At 41.3% G+C, this 22,029-nt stretch overlaps 1 protein-coding gene across 3 annotated transcripts; it reads left to right on the forward strand.

Moving 5' to 3' along the window:
• Positions 1–116: 116 nt before the first annotated feature.
• NUS1 (NUS1 dehydrodolichyl diphosphate synthase subunit) lies at positions 117–17,385 on the forward strand. 3 transcript variants are annotated; one of them, XR_003572920.1, is made up of 5 exons: positions 117–651; positions 7,571–7,693; positions 9,838–9,990; positions 12,273–12,406; positions 14,088–14,187. XR_003572920.1 is itself a non-coding variant. In XM_027899100.1 (5 exons), exons 1-5 carry the CDS (start codon positions 261–263, stop codon positions 14,961–14,963), a joined length of 858 nt encoding a protein of 285 aa, XP_027754901.1. In that variant the 5' UTR covers positions 117–260; the 3' UTR covers positions 14,964–17,385. The 3 variants fall into 3 exon arrangements, 1 of the variants encoding a protein (XP_027754901.1); XR_003572919.1 differs by having other exon boundaries at positions 12,273–12,444; positions 14,088–14,156; XM_027899100.1 differs by lacking the exon at positions 12,273–12,406 and adding an exon at positions 14,873–17,385.
• The last annotated feature ends 4,644 nt before the right edge of the window (positions 17,386–22,029 follow it).

The following is a 22,029-nucleotide window of genomic DNA, read 5'->3' on the forward strand; positions in this document are numbered from 1 at the left end:
CGCCTGACTCCGCCCCCTCCCTCTTTGGCGGCCACGTAATTCGCGCTCCTCGGGCGGAAGTGACGTTGACGCGCCCGGCGGCCAACGGGCGCTTGGCGTGTGGCGGGTCGAGAGGTGAAAGATCAGGCGGGGCGGCGGGAAGATGGCGGCGCGGGCGGCTGCCGGGCGGGGAGTGCGGGCTCCGTGAGGGGATGGCGGCGGCGAGGCGGGCGGCGCGCCGCGGCTGAGGCAGCTCCCGCGCGCTCCTCTCGGTCGGTTCCATGAGCGGGGCAGGCGGGTTGGCGTGGCGCGCGCTGCACGCGCTGGTGCGCGCCCTGCTCTGCCTGCAGCGCGCGCTGCTCGCGTGCCTGCGCGGCCGCGCGGCCGCCGCCGCCGCCGCCTCCTGCGCGCTTCTCGCGCCTGCCGCCCGCGCGCTTGGCCTGCGCGAGGCGCGCGCGGCCTGGCGGCGGCAGCGACGGCGCGCGCCCGGGCAGGCGGCGGCGGCGCGCGGGCGGCAGCGGTGTCGCGCGGACGGGCGCGCTCTGCGGAAGCTGCCGGTGCACGTGGGGCTGGTGGTGACCGAGGAGGAGCCGAGCTACGCAGACATGGCCAGCCTGGTGGTGTGGTGCATGGCCGTCGGCATCTCCTACGTCAGCGTCTACGACCACAACGGTGAGCGGCGCCGCGGCAGCCCCGAGCCCAGACCCCGGGCTGTGCCCGCCCCAGTGGCGCCTCTTGGCGCAGAGCCAGGGGGCCGCCCTCTCCTGGGGTCTTCCCAAGCCCGGTGCCAGCCTCGGTGCTAGCAGCTCCTTTCCCGTCCCCTGGAGCTGCTCGGCCGCTGCAGCGCTCCTGGCCTGGGGAATGACCCTCCTGCCCCGGCTCCTGTGTCGGGGTGACGCTATCCTGCCTGCGCACTGGAGGGAGCAGAAGGTTGGGCTTTTCTAGAGCCTCGTCCTCAGCCCTGGGCTGGCAGGGGCTGCTGGCATCGGAAAGCATGACGGAGTAGGGAAGAGCTTTAGGCTACCTGCTCTTGTAAGCACTGTTTATGAGCTAGGTCTAAATTTCCAGAAGTGGATGAATGAAAGTAGCCATCTATTTTCACGTACTCTTATGTGAAAAGACAGGATGGACAGGTAGTTAAATGTAATCATGTGTGTCCTGTCTGTATCATAAAATTACATTATGTGATCTGCATTTGATGCTGCTTGGCATTTGAGTTAAGCCTGAGCCAGTGCTTGTGAAAACTTTGGTGTTTTTTTAATATCTGCTATGTGATTTTATTCATTACTGTGTCTCAGGTGTAAGATTGTTGGTTGTTGAACTCTTACTCTTGCAGATACATTGGTTCCACGTCATGGAGTATCATAAAGATAAGCTCAGAGTTTGGATTTAACAGTCTGAAGTAGTCACGCAACAAATCTGTCTTCCTCTCTTTTCCTAGTGAGGAGCTAAAACTTTTTTGTCTAAAAGCTTTTTGTCATCAAAAGCATCTGAGGTGTGCAGGCTTTTCCTTGAGCATAGGCATTTGTGAATTTTTTAATTTTTATTTTAAACCACCACCATTTATAGTTCTGTTTCATGTCTGATCCTTCATGTGTGAAAGAAGACTCATAGGATTTGACTTTCACTAGATTCTCTAAGATTATCGTAAGAAACTGGGCTTAATACCAGTCAGCAGTTTAAACTGGCCATCGGCGCCACAATTGCTTGTTGCACAGCAGAGCTTTATGGACTTGATTTTGGAGGGTGAGCAAGTAGTTATTCATGTATATTTAGTATATGCTTACTTCTGGTAATAGCACATATGTTTTCTTTCTTTTGGTGCTAAGCTCCTTATGGTGTCTTGATAGAGCATGCACCATTTCCAGATAGACTTGTCATTAAGTAGGATGTTGCTGTTTGTGCTAAATCTGGTCATGAATAATAATGATGTCTGGAACTCTGAGCAGTAGGAGTGGTATCGTGAAGGTTAATAAAGTCAGGTACAGCTTGTTCTTATCACTAGCAGGGGGTGAACCTTAATTACAGTGTGCACTTGTTTCCGTCTTCTCAGATGATGACTCTTGTGGACTGAAGCTGAGGTGCTTCAGTAAGGTTCCGTGTTCATACAACTGTACCAGCTGTTGACTTATCAGAGCCCCCACTGATGCTGACTGTGGTGGAGAAGGAAAACCAGTGATGAGTGCTGTGAATCAATGTTAACTGTAGTGAGGTGTACTTTAATTTGTTTCCTTTTCCTTCACTGCATGTTTGTAGTGCTGAGGTTCTTTTGATTGCAACAGAAAACTTTGATTATAAGTGTGGTCTTCTGTGGCTGCATTTTCTGGAAGAAATAATGTGTCAGTTTCTTGCAGAAACATTAAATTCAAAGTGTGTCCTTAATTGCCACCTCTACAGGAAGAGAAAGCACATGAAGTTCTTTGCAGAAGAAGTGCAAGATAAGCTGTCTATTTGTTTATAATATGAATTTCTGTGTTTTTAACAAAATTACTAAATACAGGGTTGTTTGTGTATTCTTCAGTGTCCAGTAGTAGCTGTATTCCAGTTGACACTGGTTTGCTACCAGTAACTGTAAAGGCAACTTGGCTGGAGTTGTGCAGAGCTCAGAACGGAGACTTTCTCTGCTGCCCCAGCACACTTGGAGGCCTAAGGTGGCCTGGCTTTACTGCCTCTTGTGTGTGGGAGGGGTCCTTTTCATTCTCCCAATTTTCATTGATGTGCAGCAGAACAAAGTCATAATAAGTCTGCTTAAGACTTAGTCAAGTCTTAAGTCTGCTACTGGGAGCGCCTTGATGAGTAAATGCAGTTTGACTTAAAATTTTAGGGGTTTGATCAAGGATTTATTTCTATTGACTGCTGTATTGCCAGTCCTATTACTTGGTAGAAATCCAGTCATGCTAGTCAAGACCTTATCTCTGAGGAGATATTGAAGCCTTCCTGCAGTCAAAAGGCAGTGATTGTGCAGTTATGTAGTAGCAGTTAAAATATCTTCTGGGGAGCAGAAACATTTGACCAGTGCTATGTACTTTAACTTTCTTTTGTTGGTTGTTTTGCCACTTTGGGAAAGCTTGCCTGAGTGTTACTTCTGTCCATCAGTGAAGCTTTTCTGAAGTAGTTTGGGACAAGTCTAGAGTGATTTTTGGGAGCTTACTGAATCCTAGTATTTGGGTACTTTGGCTTCCCAAGTACATGCTTCAGGTTGAAGGTTTCTTGAAGCGCGTATTGTGACTGTATTGAGAACGTGGGTTTCTTCATCCTGGCTTTAGCTTTCCAGTGAACTGCTTGCTTCTGACCAGTTTTCTCTTAGAAATTCTTTGAAAGTTTAGAGTACTCCAGTAGGCAAAAGAAATGTCCTTAAAGCTATGGGAAAAATAAAAGTAGTGTTTCTTCTCTCAATTGCTGATGATCTCCTGTTCTTCTGGTGCAGAATACCCCTTCAAGAAGAAATGTGTGTGGAATGGTCACCTGCAAGATTCTAACTCGAATTCTTTCTGTTTGGTTAGCGCCATCATAAGTGGCTTTAATCTGGCTGAAATTTAAGTTATTTCAGCTACATTTAAACTTGAATTAATTTTTTTTTTTTGCTAGGCTCTTGGAATAAAGATATTTTCTTCTGGCTTTCCATATCCTGTGAGGTCCAGTGTAATGACCATGCCATCCTCCATTATCAACCAGCACAATCCAACACAAGGATGTAGGCAAGACTTGTTCATGTGTTCAGACAGTTTCTTGCTTGTACATTCTTTGAAGAGGATTATGATTTGACATTTCTCAAAATGCTAATATTTTGATGCTTTAAATAGCTTGTTACCTCATAACAATTACAATAACTCTTTTTTTCTTGTTAGCCCTGGGAGAAGCTGAGGAAAAGCTAATAAGTGGAATGCTGTGGCAATATGTTCTTTCCTATGCCTAACTTTGATTAAGGTGGTCCCTTATAAGGAAGAGCTGACTCTTGTTCTGTGTTTTACCAGATTCTGATGCTTTAAAAAACAGGCCATTTAAGAATGTTGAACTTTGAGATGTCACCAAGGCATTAACAGGTGGTCACTGTGGTAGTCTAGTCAGACAAACAAATGGTTGACATCATCAGGTGTTTCTCTGTGCCCTGGAAGTTTTTGACTTCCAGTTAACAATTTTTGTCACTTTTGCTTATGCTGAACTCTCAGCCTCTTAATGACAAATTTTGTTTGTCGGTCTCTAAAGTGCTGCAACACCATGGTTACCAGCAAAGGGGCCTGGCTTGTAACTACTGTAAATCCAAGCGAAAGGTATGTGCCCTGGAAAGGACCTGTGTAATGGAGGACTACTGCAGGAAGCTGAAACACTTCTGGTTGGCCTCAGCTCCAGTGGGAACTAATGACCAACAGCGTGTTTGCAGCTTCTGCTGTAAAAGCAAGTATTATCCCTGAAAACAGCTCACAAGTTCTCAGTGGTTGAATATAAACAAAACCTAACAAGCCAAAGCCCCCAAAACAAATGCACAAAACTGGAATTTTTATACTTTTGCTTTGGGAATTATAGTGCTTAAATACGTGTAATTCTTAGAACACTTCATTTGCACAAATACACACATTTGCACGAGCTTGCAAAGGCTTCAGAATTCTGACTGAACAAAACAATTCCTGCTTTTCAAAACCAGAAATTATTTCTAATGAGAAAAAGTAATTATAGTTTCATGTTTGTGTTCCGTATTAGAAACAGTAGTAATGCTGAAATCTTTCCCACTTAACAGCAGACAGCTGTTGTATTGCTAAAATTTATTAGACCTCTTGTCAAACGTTAACTTTCTGTAACATTAAAGTCACTTTATGGACTTTCTTTCAACTTATGTGGGAGACTGTGAACAAAATTGGAATGTAGCAGTAAATCAAGACTTAAGTTTTGCTGCTGTTTGTTAAAGGAACGCTTTAATTCTGTTAGTGAGTTGGTCTACTTGTGCACTTTTTTGCTCTATTTTTCATGTATAAATTAGCAACAGCATCTTCCAGACCTAACTTAGGTATTTTTCTAAGGTTTTAAAAAAAATGAACTTTGTAGACAGATGGGGGTTTGAGGTATTGTAAGGGAAAGGAACATATATCTGAGCGACAGCCATGTAAAATGTTTGAAGTCAAATATGAATTTGGCCCATGAACATTGCCTTTGGCAGGACTGTGTTTGCAGTCATGTGCATTCATAAGTCTCTTGTGCACTGAGTGAGAGACAAAACACTGAAGGAATAAAGTTCCCAAATGCTGCTGGTTTTAAATGAAGATTTCAGTTAGTTTGGATTTTTACTACCTTGTGCTGTGCTTCAAGATCTTCTCTTCAGAATATGTGTCAAGGTTTCTGCATCAGTTGGAATTTAGATGTGGAGGCCTGTCCAAGAAATGCATACTGCAACTGAATGGTACAACTCTAGTAGCTTCCTGGTTATTGTGAACTGCTGTTCTAAGAGCCGCACAGGACCTAAATTTCAACAACTGAGGGGATGTGTGAGATAAATGAGGAGAATAGAAGGGTGATACTCAGATAAATCTTAATAACACATTTAGCAAGTCTTCTGCATCTGCTGTGTGTTGAAGGACCCTCACTTCAGAGCTGGACCAAGTCCTTTATCTAATGTCTCTTTTTACTGAGTAGCAAACACCTTGGTCTGTTCTTTTGTCGTGCTAAATGTCTTATTTATTTTAGAGCTGGAGTGAGGATTCTTAAATCTGTTCTTCTGGTCTCTGACAGGAATAGGCAAAAACCTTTCACAAGAAAGTGTTTGGTGTCATTAGTGTTGAGTGGAGAAGGGGAAGAAGAGGGCAACTGCCTGTTTCCCAGATTGGGAACCTTTCCTAATTATATCACGTCTTTTTTGGATACTGAACATGGGTTTTTTCTCATCTTAAAGTATATGGAAGTCAAGTGAGTCTTAGAGGTGAGGCTCCTGTGACCTTGTTCAGATCTTAGTTGAAGATGGCCCAGGATTGGCAATTGCAGTAGCTGCATTGCTGCTGCCTGTTGGTGTAGGGAAGACAACCTGTGCTAACCCTAACACGAAACAGCCTTAGCCAGGTGGAATTATATCAAAGCAGCATTCTCAATTGCTGTTATGTATCAATATACACTACAGAGCAGGAGCACGAAATCTAACAATTTAACTTTAGTTTAGACTTGACAAAAGTATTTTTTTTCCTATAGGAGTTGATGTGTTAATAAGATTGCTTGTCTGTAAGCATGTGAAATCAGTTATAAACATCACTAAAACTTCTATAATGAAATAAAATATTTTATTTTACAGGAAGTATCCAGTATGGGAGAAAAAACAGATACTTTACCATCTATTAAAACCTCTGAAACCAGTAGAAAAGTACTAACTCATTAGGGCTAGGGGCTAGTGTATTAAATAAATGCATTGTATCACTTCTTGTCGATACCACCTGAGGAGTCTTTCTGCTGCACCTTCTGCAACCAGACTGGTCTATCTTGCATTGGCCTTTTTAGCCATCAGCACGCTTGTAGCAAGCGTGGGTAGAGCCCTTCTCAAATCTTCGTTTGCGAAGCCTAGCCATGATGATGATGATGATGTATCACTTCATATTGCAAACTAACTCCTCTTGTATTATGATCTTACGCCAGTGTTTATACACTGTTTGACCTCTGCTGATGTGGAAACTGTTGTAGCAGTTCCAAATGCTAGAACCAGGTTGAGGTGATGAATCATAAGCCCGATTATAAAATCGCATACAAATTCAGTGTGTCTTGTAAGATTAGTGTGTGGGCATTTTTAGACTGGTCAACAGAAGTGCTTGATGTAAGGTTTCTGAATGAAACTTGGTAACAACCTAATATAATATATGAAAGCACTGTCCAGTTCCTAAGTGATATGCCTAACCATGCTTTTAGTTTGTAAATATTTAAATTGTAACATTTAGTTTCTACTGTGGCTTTTAATTAGAAATTGCTGCATTATGTTTCTCAAAAGCTAGAATTTATTTTAGTAAAGGAACCCAAGTATATTTGGTTAAGCGAGGTTTTGTAACTTCCTGCACTCAAAATGTGTCTGCCACAATTACGTAAGTATGAAAATACCATGGACCTTGTTAACTCCTTGGAATATACAGCTTGTGAAATTCTCTTATTAGGAAATTTGTGGTATTGGCCGTGGCATAAGTGTGGGTGGTTACCAAGACCTGAAATGCTGATTTACTGGTGACTTGCTTTGTTAGCCTGCAGCCCTGGGGATGGAGCAGTAAGTGGTAGCAGACTTAAGCGGCACAGGCATTGAAGAAATTTGGTGTTAATCTGACTTGGTGGTTCTGTGCTGGTAGGTTATTGCTTTCTGGAACTATTGCTAGCATACTAAGGACAACAAAGTAAGTCTTCCGCAATTTCAGCTTGCTACTTAGATCAGGTGGATGAAAGAGGAACAAAAGCATATGAGTTCTTTCCAAGGTTACGGAAATTAGTCGTGTGCAGTAGCATTTGCTTTGGATTCTTAACTGTGCTTGTGAACTCCAGTCTGAAACCAGTACTGACTACTTTTTTCTTCCTGCCTAGTGTCAGATTGGTTTTGTAGCACTCTTTATAGGAGTTGGCTGACATGCAACTTTTTTTAAAGGTATTTTCAAGAGGAATAATTCAAGATTGATGGATGAAATTTTAAAACAACAGCAAGAACTTATAGGACTAGATTGTTCCAAGTACACAGTGGAATTTGCAAATCAAGACAAAACTGGTCAAGGTAAGATGAACTACAAAGGGAGCTTGTTATGGCTCTAAATTGCTGTATATAAATCATGATTCTGCTTTTACTTAAACATGTTCCTGTGTACAGTGACCTTTTCCTTCTTTATGCACTGTTTATCAGAACACATGGAACCTTCCTGAGCTAGTATTAAACTTTGATTATGCTTAACTAACAGCTAAGCATTGCTCTCTCCTTGCCATAGTAATCATTACTGGGTGGTCTGATTCTCCTGTTAGCCTGACTGTTGTGCCATGACTCCTTCAATGCATCTATGCACCTCAACTCCCCACTGTTTCAGTGAATTCTTTTACTGAGGCTTGAAAAAGCACTGGAGTAAGAGTGAGGGAACTGATGTCAAGTTAGCAATGTGTGCACTTCCATTTTCCCACTTTGAGGAGTATGTTTGGAGATGAAGAAGGGAAAGAGCAGAATTGCTGTCTGTCATGGCAATGTATAATGACACCAGGAAGGTAAAGGGCATACTTTAAAAAAAAAAATAAAATTTGGTGATAGCAGCTTTTGCATGTGGCTAGATGTGGAAGGCACGAGTATGTTTCAAGGTTAATGTTCCTTATTCAGTAATACTTCTGTAAGTATTCATTATTGGAGGTCTGCTGCCCAACACAAATGCTAGAAGTCTGTTCAAAATGTAATAAATCATAAGCATGTACTTAAGAAGGCAGGCATTGGTGTTAAAGGGATAGGCAGGTGCTTGCAACTGTCCTAACTATGACTCATAATATTTAAATACATCTTGCAATTAAAAGCTAAACAACCCTTATGTTTAAAGAATGTCATAGTTCAAAAACTTCTAAAAAGACTACACAAGCTGTAGCACTTCACTTCTAGCTGCATTTAAAAATGCTACTGGCTGAGTTTTACTTACCCTTCAGGAGCTGACAGGGTGCCAAAATCCTTTGTGCCAGTTTTCCGGTTCAGTGTTGTAGCATGAGCTTGCCTTATGAACAACTTGGCCTAAGGTGTTAGCATTTACATAGAAGCACCCAAGTTTCATGTTACTACTTTTTATTCCTGTGAGGGTTGAAATAACCAGCAGAAAATGAAGTAGAGAGGCTGTTAATATGTTAAACTCCAGCATGCTTAGCTGCACTTACCTAAATCGAAATACTTACGCTCACACCAAATGAACTGCTGAGACTTGTTGATGGAAACAGTATCAAGGAACGGTTTTCATTGTGGTGGCTGAGGGGTTTTAGGTATTCTTATGAGTCTTTTGACTGTGATCTGTGATCCTTTGCAGTCAGGTTCTACAGTTTTAAAGTATCTGGTTATAACTAACATAAATTCAGTATAACTTTAATGTGTTCACACAGTAGTATTCGGCTCCCTGATTTCAATTTGGCTATAGCACACTATATGTAGCCTTCAGCTTCCTCGGTATGTTTATCCCTTAGGTACTTTACCAGAACTGACAATGATGCAAGTCACATAGTACAGAAGACTTTTGCCTCACAATAGTGCAGACATAAAGGTTGTTATTGTTGTGAAGTGTGCTCTTTAGTTACAGGCATTAGTAGGGATAAATAGGTGAATTCTGAACTATTGTCTGGTTCTGCATTCTCTGTAGCGATCTTAGATCAGCGTTGTAACTCTTGCATCAATTTTGGAGTTCTGCTGGAACATCCTGTGCTCACATTGAGGGAGGGCCCTGGCTTAATCACTGTGACACATAAGTGTGTGTAATAGCTGTTAAAAATGCCTTTCTGTTTTAGGGTAGGAATTAGTTTGGTTTTTTTTTCCTTTCCCTGAACTGCGGGTCTTTCTGCATCTCTTACTACCTCTTAGTTTACTATCCAGGCACCTTTCCTCTCAGTGCTTTGTCTGACAGTGTAAGAACCAATCCAGATTCCCTGAGAAACTCTCCATTTCAAGATGGAATTAAAGAAACCCCTTTTTGTAAGACTACCCCAAATAGTTGCCTTAAGCTTATGTTTTAGTAATACAGCAAATCCGTAGAACTCTTACCCAGTTCTCTAAGACAGATGAGGTATATCCATGGCTCATTTTAATATATGAAGTAAACTGCAAGTTATTTTCCATCGCCTCCTGTGAATATCTTAAGCACATGCAAAACAATTATATTTCTGTTGCTTTTAAACTGTGTTTTGTGCTTTCAGTTTTAAATTGCCAATCTACATTGAAGGTGCTGTCTCCGGAAGATGGAAAAGCAGACATAGTAAAAGCTGCTCAGAACTTCTGTCAGTTGGTAGCACAGCAGCAAAGAACACACACAGACCTGGATGTGAATGTGTTAGACAACTTATTAAGTAGTAAGTATAATATGTTATATAGGGAGGAGGGGAAAGAGTACTTGACCATAACAGATTTGATTTGTAGTATATTTATTGCTTGGAATGTATGCATCTTGATGCTTAGTCTATCAGAGTAAGCTATGATTATGGCTTTCAGCCTTCTTTTAAAAATTTCTTCCTGATTTACTCCCTTTTGAACTGCTTCTTTAAGCAGAAAAAGCCAACATTAAGCTAAGTTGAAGAGTCTTGTCTTTTCAAAGTTAACAGCCTCTGTGGTATGTTCCGCAATGAGCTTTCTGAAAAAAGCACTGCTGGGATAACCTAATATTAGACTATTCTAACTAAAGTTAAATTCTTGCAAGTTAGTGTGCTGCAAATGTGGGTGCGCACAGGATCTTTTCCAGATCTGGTTACAGTGATTAAAGCTGTTACTGCTGCCTGACTACCACCCTGAGTGCAAATGAGAGAACACCTGATGATCTTTTGTTGCTGCATAACCCACACTAGTTTAGTTTTCTTCATTACTAATTCATGTATGTTACTGACTCTGTGCTGAGGTGTGTGGCTATATGCAATAGCTGTGAAAAGGGCAGGGAAAAGTAGTTCAGAACAAGGGAACATCTGGGAAAAGTAGTTCAGAATAAGCGTCCACTTTTCCAGTGGAGCTGTAATAAGTTGCTCAGCTTTCCTTGGTGATCAGTGCATGTTGATTGCAGCTGTAATTAGCTTGGCAGAGTTCAGGTTTTGGGTTGCAGACTTCAAATTGGATGACTGCAAGCACATTACTGTAGTGTGGCTTCTGTTAATTGGACTGTAAGAGTGATTCCTGTTTTTCAAGTGGGTGGTCAGCTCAGTTGCTCTGTGAACTGACTTCCATGTCAGTTTGGACACTTCAACCTGTGTTCTCTCCCTATTGTCAACATGCTACATCAGAGCTTCTCCTGTAGCAGAATTATTAAATGTACTTAATAAAGCACTTTAAGAAGTAACTTAAGATATCTATCCTGTTATACCTCAAAGGCAATTTAAGGAAATTAATAATTTCCTTAATAATGTTGCTTCTTTACAACAGACGCTACTTAAATGTAGAACTGGTGACAATCGATACCCATCTATCTATTTTGGCCAGTTATGTTTAACTGAAGCTTTTCAGACACTTGTTGGGGATCTTGTCTGTGTAAGTGTCTGGATATATTAAAAGTATTAGATCTAGTCTTAAAACAAGCACATTTATTTTTGAAGTATTGCATGCTAGCTGAGCACAGAAAGAGAAATCTTCTAGACTTTAACCTGTCAAAACTGCAAACTTTGAAAACAGGCTGCTTAATCTATCTGGCTAATAACTCAAGATAAGATTTTTTTTATTATTTATTAGTCCTGTTTATTAATTTGCTTTGTTTTAATGTTTAGGACATTGTTGGAGGTGAAGTGTTCTTTCATGACTTATTTACCATTCATTTGTGAAACTTCGTTTTAGTTGTAGGCAAATTTAGTTTCTCTGCATCCTTAATGAAACAATATCAAGTGCAAACATCTGAGTTACTAAGTTGAGAATGAGTTCTGAAAACCAGTACTGGAGTAGTTATATTTTTAGGGCTTGTGTTCATGGTGTCTTCTGTAAGTTCTGGGCTTTCACATTTTGATTTAAATACCTGATAGTTTTTAAACTTTCTGTTCATGTTTAGGATGCAGTCATTGATGCCTAGTCCTAAAATGGTATGGCCCTAGCTTGTCTTGTCTTTTTTCATTCTTAATCCAGTTGTGCAATTAATTCTTACAGCTTGAGTTTTCTGCAGTGTAAGAGCACTTTCTTTTGATCAATGCCTTAGCTAACCAGCTTGTTTTCAAAAAAGTAGGTGCCAATTGCATTGTAATATTGTGTCTACTTGCCGTCTGCCTTCCAGTAGGAAACATGACTATCAGTTAAGGCTGCTCAAGTTGCCCTGTAAAATCTATGTGGAGAAAAGTTGTGCTATCAGCTCTACAAATTCCTTCATGTTCCCCTTGCACAACTCCTGACCTCTAAGGGATGTTGTCAGATTCCCATCCCTTGAAGTGTGGAAGTCCTTTAGCCTCTTTTTTTTAAAGACTGCTCCCAAATCCTTCTCTCTTGTGTGCACTAAACTTGAAGACTGCTGTAACTCTAGCAGCTCTGGGGGGAGCTTCCAAATATAAATTAAACGTAGTGCTGATATGTTTAGGTAGAGAAATAGATGTAGAGTGGAAAGCACAGTGTACTGTGTTTTTTAATAGACTGTTCTGACAGTAATACTACAGTGTACATTTTCATTTTCCTTCAGATAGGAACCAGAAGGAAATGTTAGAATTAACTGGGCTCTCTGAAGGTCTTTTCCTGTTTGAAAAGCCATTGCAGTATTGAAGATCCTGCCGCTGAACCAGCTGAGGAGTACTCAGCTACTGAATCAGCTGATGAGTAAAGCTGTCCACTTCCTCCAGAGTCCCCAATTCTAAGTATTCGCTGCTTCCCTGCAGAGCTCTTTCACACTAACATGCTAGCTTCTGAACACTTAAGTGGCTTTTGCTTTACAATTTTTTTCCCTAACTTTGAGATAAGATTGGACTGTGGCACAAGGTGCTTGTATCTAAATTTTATCCTTCTCTAGAAATGCACGTGCTTTTACCTCTGGTAAAAGAATGACTATTGTGATGATTCTCTGGGGAGGGAGAATGTGAATGTGAACTCCTTGAAGTCTCCAGCTTCAGTTTGAAAACCTGGGCAGAGCAAAATCTGATAGGACCTTAGTTAAGCTGCTCTACAGCTAAACTGAATATTGTTAAAGGCTCTTGACTGCTTTAGTTTAGTGTTATTTGTGTTTGTTTTTTAAACAAATGAGGAAAAACCAGAAATAACACCTGAGGTTTGGAGCAAATAGGCAGTATTAAACTTTATCTGCTAAAGGTAGTCATTATGCAGTATAAGCACTCTTGCAGCTAAGTTGCAGAATTGGTGACTAATGGGCAGGGTGACAAGAAATAGCATGCAATAATCATGACTAATTGCAGCATTATAGCAAAGTAGGGTTTTGACTGCTGGAATGCTTTTCGTATGAGCTAGGTAGCTGCAAGAAAAACATCCTAGCTTCTTGGATCCCCTTGGGGGGTGCTCTACTGGTTTTCACATGTTGCTCTAATCAACTTGCTAGAGTTAACAGGAAAAGCTGGACTCAAGCTCTTCATTCTAAGCCTGTTTCCTGTCTGCCAATTTTAGCCTGGAATAGCCTACGCACTGCAGAAATATATGGAAGGGAGACAGAGACAGTAGTGTTTGGGCACTGATTTATCTTCAACCTCAAGAGATGAATAGGATGCTCTCACTAAGGAAATGATAATGGCTGGGGTTTTAAGGTATGGGTAGTAAGTGTAAGCATCTGGTGAAATTCATCAGTGTTACCTAGCTCTACCCTGGAATGGGTCATGATGTCCACATAGTAATGGAGAAAAAAAAAATACTGCCCTGTTCTTCCTCACTCATCTCACCAGAAAGATGTCAGCTGCAACAGTTTGCTTGAAATTTTGTAGTAGAAGTTGGTTTTAAAACTTCTGTGTAGCCCCATACTGAGAAAGAGATGAGTCATCTAACAGTATTATTTTTTTCAACTCGTTTCCTTGATGGTCTGTAATATCAAGTTTTTCTTCAGTGAAACCTCCTTAAGCTTTTTTTTGTTTTAATAGTCCTTTTACTCAACTGCAGCAGGTAGGATCAGGGTACAGCATGTTCTATGCTACTAAAATAGAGTTTACCAAGACAAAACTAGAGCAAGTCAGATTAAACTGCATTGTTAAGGTTTGCTGTTGTTCGAAACAATGTAACTGTTCCTGTCACTTCCAAACCAAGTCTCTGTAAACTCCCTGGCATAAAAATAAGAGTCCAGCTGGGCCTGCAGTGGCTGCCTAAGCTTTTGTTCAGTTGGTTGTGCCAGGTGTTTCAAGATCAGTCTATCCTCCTGAGCTTTTAATTGTTAACTTGTCCTTGGGAGCTTCATTTTAAAAAAGGGGGGGGGGGGAAGCATTTACTGAAAAAGCAGATGCCTTAGGAGTTTAGAACTAAAACAAAACCTCTGATGAATTAAATAAAACCTAATTTGTTATTACAGGTACAAATGGATTTCCCGATCCTGATTTAGTCTTGAAGTTTGGTCCTGTGGACAGCACGTTAGGATTCCTTCCATGGCACATCAGACTGACAGAGATCATGTGAGTTGCTTATAAATGCTGTGAAACAGACTGGAATAATACCTAACTAAGCACGTGTTTATGTGAATTAGCTTATGGAAATAGCTGTAAGAGGAGATCTATCTAAGCAAGTGTCTGGAGATAGATTTGAGGGTGTTTAAAAGTTATAAAATGAAACTTGCCAAACATTCATTGTTGCTTTTTTAGTCTTGATTAGGCAACAGCAGGCTTCAGGTTTAAGGAATAACTTCTGTCACTACCTAGTCTCAGTGGTCAGTGTTCCTTATGTTGATTTTGAGTGGCTTACGGGTTTCTAATGGGGAAAGTAAGGATATAATGGAAATAAGATAAGATGATCACATACCTGGATTACTTTCCAATTTTAGCAATAACTGAACTGACTGGATTTGCTGTACTTCTTAAATATGAGAGAATTTATAGAGCACTGAAATATCAGGGCACACCTTTGTTGTTTCAGCTTTCTCAGTAATTTGAAGGGCCCTGTGTGCTCGGGAGGCTTTGATTTAGAGAGTGACAGGATATTAACAGCTGGTTTAGTTACTAGAGTTGAGTTACAATAACTATCCTGAGAACAACTTCACAAGGTTACTCAGACAATAACTTGCCTTTAATGATATTCCTGACTGGCCACACAAATACTGCATTTATAAGAGCATATTTTAACTTTTCTATCTTGCTTTCTCAGTTCTTTGCCTTCCCACCTAAACATCAGCTATGAAGAATTTTTCTCTGCCCTCCATCACTATGCAGCCTGTGAGCAACGCTGGGGAAAGTGACTGCTGGATGAGCAAATGGAGTCAGGCTTTCTGTGGGAAGGAATTGATGTCTGTTTACAAGCACCTGTGACCCATAAGTTTGGTTCATAGTCCTTTCTTAATTTATCAAAAAATTCAATAAAGTGTCTTACCTTTCTAGACAGTCTGTGTGAATGCGTGAGAATCTATGGGAATGGGGAATACACAGATTTCCTGTATGTAAAAAAGTTGTAAGCAAAGCTGTTCAAAGCTGAATTACCCTCACTTTCATGTCCAGGTGACCAAAAGAACATGCAAGAATTAAGTTTTGTGAAATCTACAGGACAACATAAATAGGAGTTCTGTGCCCTGAAGGTCCTCAAATCCAAGAAAAAACTCTCATCATTGTTTCTTCTTAATTCTTCATGGTCAGGCATTTCAGAGCTAATGGTTTGTCTTTGGATGTATTTACTGTATAATATGTGAATTCCAGAGAAGTTGGTTCTGTTAACTGAGAATAGAGACTGCTACTTGGCTGGGATGACTAAGCCAGTTGTAGGTGTCAAGTTCTAGAAATACTAAGAAGATTCCATAAAAAGGAATTGAAGCTTCTATGGTAAGTGAATTAGACAGTCTATGTAGGACTATTCACCTCCTCTTATTTTTTTTTTCCTTTGAGGTGGAATGAAAGTATTCCCTACAGTCCTGAGTGAAACATCTCTCAGTATCAGTTTTCATAGGGAATAAGCATAAACAGTACTATGTATTGTTTGTATGCCTATTTGCCCCAGAAAATGCTCACTTAAGCAGGCAAAGGCTCTGGCATACTTGCTGAAAGATCTGAAAATGAAGTGTGTCAACTTCCATGGATAATGTGACTCACTGCTTGTGTACCCAGCAAGGGAGACTGCTTAAGCCTTTTATTGGGTTTGTTGTGAACTGAGCATTACAAGTTTGAATGGGGGTCTGCAGCAGACAAGATGGAAGATAAAGTGAAGCTGCACTACAATATCTCAAAACTGAGATAATAGATATATTGGCTAAATGGTCTTCATCCTGGAATGCCCTGTTTGAGTTACATTCCTATTGTTGGAAGTAATTTGAAATTAAAAGTTTATGGCAGCATTTGGACAAAGCAATATCTTTAGAGCTGTATTACTGGAGATGAACACTGCAGCCTTCTGTCCTGCAGGCTGTAGAACTGTTGGACGCTTCATTCTGGAAGTGTTTCCTGTTTTTCTCTCCCACCCCACCTCTTCAGAATGAGTGGCTTTATCTCCTTTGGGATAGCCATGTCACTAGAAGGGAAAACAACTGCTTTTAAAAGGGAATTGTCACATTTTGAATGAATGTCTGCCTCGTTGTGAAATGGTGTATTTTAACTGTTGTTGCTCAATGTAATGTTACAAAGCAGATTGCATAAACTCTTAGCTGAAGTTGTGCATCACACCAAGATCAGATTGCAGTTACAGGAAAGACCTGTGGTCTACTTCATCTTATAAAAAAGAAAGTATATTCAATTAACCAATGGTTTTGACATCAAACTGCTTTCTGTATGAGCTGGAATGCTCAGAGTAACATTTGCAGACTGGTCTCTTGTGTGTGCCAGGTCCTATATTGCAGAGAAGGTGAACAGTCATGCAGTGTTTTCTGGGTTCTGTCACTGACATAGGCAAGTTTTCTCACTGAACGTGAAGTTTAACTTTCTTTGTGGGGAGTGGAGCCTGTTGCACGGTATCTGGAGTATTGAAATTTATCTGTAATAAGAAATTTGTTTCATTAAAATGTAAGGTTGTGTTTAATTTGCCATATGTGTTACTGTGTCACTGAAGCAGTTCCAGTGCTGGCAGTAAAGATATAAAATGAGAAAAGCTTAGTGTAGCCCTCAAAAGTAATGTATTTTCTATATTTGTATCAAACTGCCAAAGAATACTTCTAATACCTGAGTTCCCCTCAGTTCTCAAACTTTTGCATATCTCAGCTGAAAAGATTTGTTTAATATTGGAGATGGATCTTACGGCCTAGGATTTGTCTGTAGAGGATTGCTTAATGAAATTAAAATGATTAGTTCAGCTGCATTTGATTCAACTTAATCAAATCTCTTCTGATGGCTACTTTAATTGTGAATTAAGTGTTCCTCCTGGAATTAATGTAGTTGAACTAATCCCTGTTATCACTTTGTTGGGATTATTTTACTGTCCCTGTGTGGGCAATCTTCAGTGAGGTGTGCCAAATGCACTGTGCATATCCATGACTTGATCTCTGAATGTATGTTCTTGCAGTTAGCACCTCACCCTAGCTTGTTCCCTGTGAAGGTCCATGATATTGCTATGACATGCAGTTTGGGTACCTGTACATAATGTGTAAAAGGAGTTTTTATGATTAGGGAATCAATTTATTGAACTTTATTATTGACAGCTGAATCTGTAAAACAAGAAATCAATAAAAGACTATAATCTTTCTATTTGGTTATGGTGATACATGAATACTTCTGGAGGTTTGCTGGTGAGATGTAGCCTGGTTGATGTTGCTACATCACTCTGGAGAAGTAGAGATCTTCAAATGGTGTGTTCTTTTTTGTTCTTCTTAAATTGCTTTCTGTAGTGTACGAACAGGACAACTTTTTTTATCTACCACTTCCGACTTATTAGAAGCTCTTATGAAAGCGTTCAGAGTAAAACGTTTACTGTAAAAATATTTCTTTGATAGTCCTGGGAACTCACTAAACTTGTTCCTGGCTACTAAAAACCTTGCTTCCTCTCCTGCTGCTGAGTCAGGACTGAGCCATGAGCTGTGCTGGGCCTCCTGCCAGCTGTGTGCTGTGGCATGGCAGAAGTCTCTGCAATCTGAATCATGTGTGGGCACTGAGCATGGAAGGGGAAGATTGTGTTCAGGTAGGTTTTGAAACGCACTGGGAATTGTGGTGACAAGCTGACCATAAGCCAGCCTGCAACAAACACCAGCAATCTACCAGCTTGTGTTAGGAAGAGTGTCCTTTCTACTCGGATCTGGTGAGACCTCTGGAGTGCTGGTTTCAGTGCTGGACTTCCTTGGTACAAGAGAGACATGGACCTAATGAACCTAGTCCAGCAAAAGGCCATGATGATGATTAGGGAGTGGAAATCTGTTAAAGGAGAGGCTGAGAGCTGGAACCATTCAGCCTGGAGAAGGCTCAGGAGGGACCTTACCAACATGTATAAATACATAATGAAAGAGGAGTAAAACCAGCCAGGCTCTCCTTGGTAGTGCCTACTGGCAGGCTGAGAGGTAATGGGCACAAACTGAAGTGCAGGGGAACCTGTTTAAACATCAGAAAAACCTTTTCCTGTGAGGGTGGTCAGACAGTGGAGCAGGTTGCCCAGGGAGGTTGTGGAGTCTCCTTCAGGAAAAATGTCAGGATGCATTGGATGGGTAGGGGACTAGATCATCTCAAGAGATGCCTTCCAACCTCCACTGGAGCCACCTCTAGAGCAGTGCTGGATGGGGTTCTGGGCTCTCCTATCTCAGCTGGTTTTGAACAGTCAGCAACAGAGGCTTGCAGTTAATTTGTCATTTCAATACTAAAGAATACTAGAACTGTATGGTGGAAAATTCATCCTCATCTCATTCCTTATGGAATTGAGAGCTCCCATTCACTGTAACTGCTACTCGAGGACAAATGATTCAAATTTCTATATATTTCCTCTTCTTTTTTTCTCTTCCAGTGGTGCACAGTAGTTGATCTAGTGAAGGAGCCAGATGAGATTCTGAAATAGTTGCTTTTCGGCAGGGAATTTGGGGACATGGACAATAATACAGCTGTTATGGAAAATAGGCCTACAAAGCAGTTCTTGAAAGTCCTATAGTGCTTTTTAGGACTTCTTGTATAAGCATGCACAGAGCCACTGTAGACCATAGCATGCTGTACTGAATGAAGACTGGTAAGCAAGTTGAATGTAAAGTAAAGGTCATTCTTTTTAGAAGAAAATATACTCTTACATGCTGGGACATCTGTAAGTGCTTTCCAAAGTACTTTACATAAGTGACCAGAAAATATAACCTGCTGGTTTGATTTCCTGTATATTTCATGAATTTAGCTTGTGCATGAAATCATAACAGCCCTGAATAGTCCCATGTGTTTTAAGAAAATGGCTTTTTTTCTTATCTTTACAGTTGAAATAATGTTGCACAATAATCAAGTTTATGCACTGGCACGTAAAGGTAGGTATATGTATAAAACCAAAGGGTCTGCACAGAAAGTCCCCATCTGCTGATCCTGAGGTACCAGCTGCCTTGCAGGTAGGCTTTACATTGCATTGCCAGCTGGACTGTCTGCCCCAGCCAGCACCTGTGGCAGGAGGAGCAATGGGAACACGGGGACAGGTGCTCTGCTTCAGCACGCTGGGTTCCATGCTGTCTTCTTCTCAGGGGTCACAGCCTCCCCAGTGCTCTGCTTTTAGGAAAGAGATTCTTATCGCTGCCCCCAAGCACTTAGTGCAATGCCAGCAGCTTCGGCTCAGGGGTGAGGAAGGAACTGGAGAAAAAGGCTGAATTGCTGACCGTCCTATGCAAAACCTAACTAGTGCTGCTGTAAAGGGTTACCATTTGTCCAATTTTCACCACACCATGAAGGAGTGTAAACAACTTCTAGCTATCTTCTAGGAGCTAAAGCTACTTTCATAAGCTTGAAGTGTTAAAGCAAATGAATTGAAGGCCACACTTTAAACCCCATAACTTTTTCTCCCTCAGATCTGCCAAATTAAAAGGCAGAGAGACTTGCAAGCCCTTCCTTTGCTGTATGTTTGTCTGCGTAAAATGATGCAAGACCTCCCTGAATTCCGTTGAATCACTGCTGAGAGCTGTAGGATTATTCCCTAATTGCATCCAAAACAACTTTTTTAGATGATGAATAATATTATGTATTATAGAGAAGCATGCCTCAACCTTAACTTTGAAGCACTTCACAAATTAATGTTTAATGAAACTGTTCGCCTGGAGGTTTTTGCTGTACTATCTAACTGGCTGAATACGAATACAAGCCAGGGCTCTTTCATCTCCCTGACAAGCCTTACTGCTTTAAAATAGCACATTTTCTCCAATCGTGTGCATTCAGTGAGTTCTCAGTTTTCTACACCTATCAGCCTGGTCTGCAAAAATACTGCCTCACCCCTCTCCACCATCAAACAAACAAACAAACCAACAAAAAACCCACAACAACCATAGGAACAAAAAAACCCCACAACCAAACAACACAACCACACAGCAGGAGGCCCTAATGGATTGCTCATATAGAAAACACACTTCTAGAGGAATGTTTAATTGAAATAAACATGACTAGTACAAGAGTTTTGTAGTACCGTTTTTAGTGGTGAACTATATTACTATGTTATATAGTGGGTGTGGTGGTTGACAGCTGACTAAATATGAGCCAGCAGTATGCCCAGGTGGCCAAGAAGGCTAATATTCTGGCTTGTATTCAAAAGAGTGTGGCCAGCAGGACCAGGAGAGTGATTGCTACCCTATACTTGGCACTAGTGAGACCACACCTTGAGTACTATGTCCATTTCTGTGTCCACAAGAAAGAGCTTATGGTTCTGGACCGTGTCCAGAGAAGGACAATGAGGCTGGTGAAGGGTCTAGAGGGTAAGTGGTATGAAGAGTTGAGGTTGTTTAGCCTGGAGAAAAGAGGCTCAGGGGAGACCTTATCACACTCTACAACTACCTGAAAGGAGGGTGTAGGGAGGTGGAGCTCGGTCTCTTCTGCCAGGTAACAAGTCACAGGATGAGAGGAAATGGTGTCAAGCTGCATAGCAGTGGTTCAGGTTGGGCATCAGAAGAAATCTCTTCCTGGAAGGAGTGCTTAGTCATTAGGACAGGCTGCCCAGGGAGGTAGTAGTGTCACTGTCCCTGGGCGTGTTCAAGGAACAATTGGATGTGGCACTTAGTGCTATGGTCTGGCTGACAAAGTGGTGATGTGTCAAAGGTTGGACTTAATCTCAGGGGTCTTTTAGAACCTAAATGTTTCTGTGATTCTGGGAACATTAGAAACCCAGTATCTGATAAACTGAAACAAAACGTTTGTCTTACTACTTGGCTGCAGATGTTTTTTGTAATTTTAATGGAACATTTCTCTCTGAGTCAGCTGTCAAAGATAAAAGCTTCTCATTAGGCTTTATATTCTATAATTCTGCAGAAGTTGCCATTTTGTTGGTAGGGTGCCTACTATTTTCTTTTTTCCAAGAACAAAGGTGTCTGAAAATTGTAATACCAAGGGGCCCTCTCTAAATCTAGCAGTGCAAGGACATTTTTGTTACACTGATGTCATGAGTCATTCTGCAATTTGCAATATTTGAACTTGAAAAACAAATAAAACTTACTCTTTTTATCATGACAGAGCAGTCACGCTGTTGGAAAGGGGATCCCAGGAGGGCATATTTGCACTATGGAAATAACAATGTGTTACACAGAACTAAGTACTGTGCTGGTCCTGATTCTGGATAATTCAGTGACATTGAAAGAAAACAGAGGTGATGAGCAATGCAGGAAAATTTTGCTCAGGAGGAAAATGATGGAGATCACCTAGTCCAACCTTGGGTTCAGTTTTTCTTGGTCCTTTTCTAACACTCCATCCCTGCAAAGTCCCTTTTACAGAGCTGGGCTGCTGTAATTCAGCACCCTGAACTGGCAGGTTTCAGATGTGAAAGAAAACTCAGGAAGGTTTCAGAGACAAGGCCAAGTGTTTTGCCTTGGACACTGTCAGATCAAGACCATCACACACTTCAGGGTTGGAGAGGAAGTGTCAAGGTCTGGGGAGCTGTCCTGGAGAGGGCCCTGGCAGTCTTGTTCCAACAGGAGAGGCTACTGGTCCCCTCTATCTTTTAGAGCAGAGGCTTAGATTTTCAGACTCAACTTGCAAATTTTATGAGTGGCTTGTATATTTTAAAGTAGTTTTAACTGATCAAAACATCTGTAATCTGCTTCATCTATCAACTGACAGCCCATGCAGCCTGTCTCAAGAGCTCACTGGCAAACCCTATGCATGCTGCACATCAGCTGTGGCGTGGGCTCAGCTCACTGCTCACCCAATTGCTTCAGCACCAGGGATGGTGGCACAGGACTGGCATCCATC

Source organism: Empidonax traillii, unplaced genomic scaffold (assembly GCF_003031625.1).
Source record: "Empidonax traillii isolate 1590-97213 ecotype Southwest subspecies unplaced genomic scaffold, ASM303162v1 scaffold641:size396790, whole genome shotgun sequence".
NCBI lineage: Eukaryota > Metazoa > Chordata > Aves > Passeriformes > Tyrannidae > Empidonax > Empidonax traillii.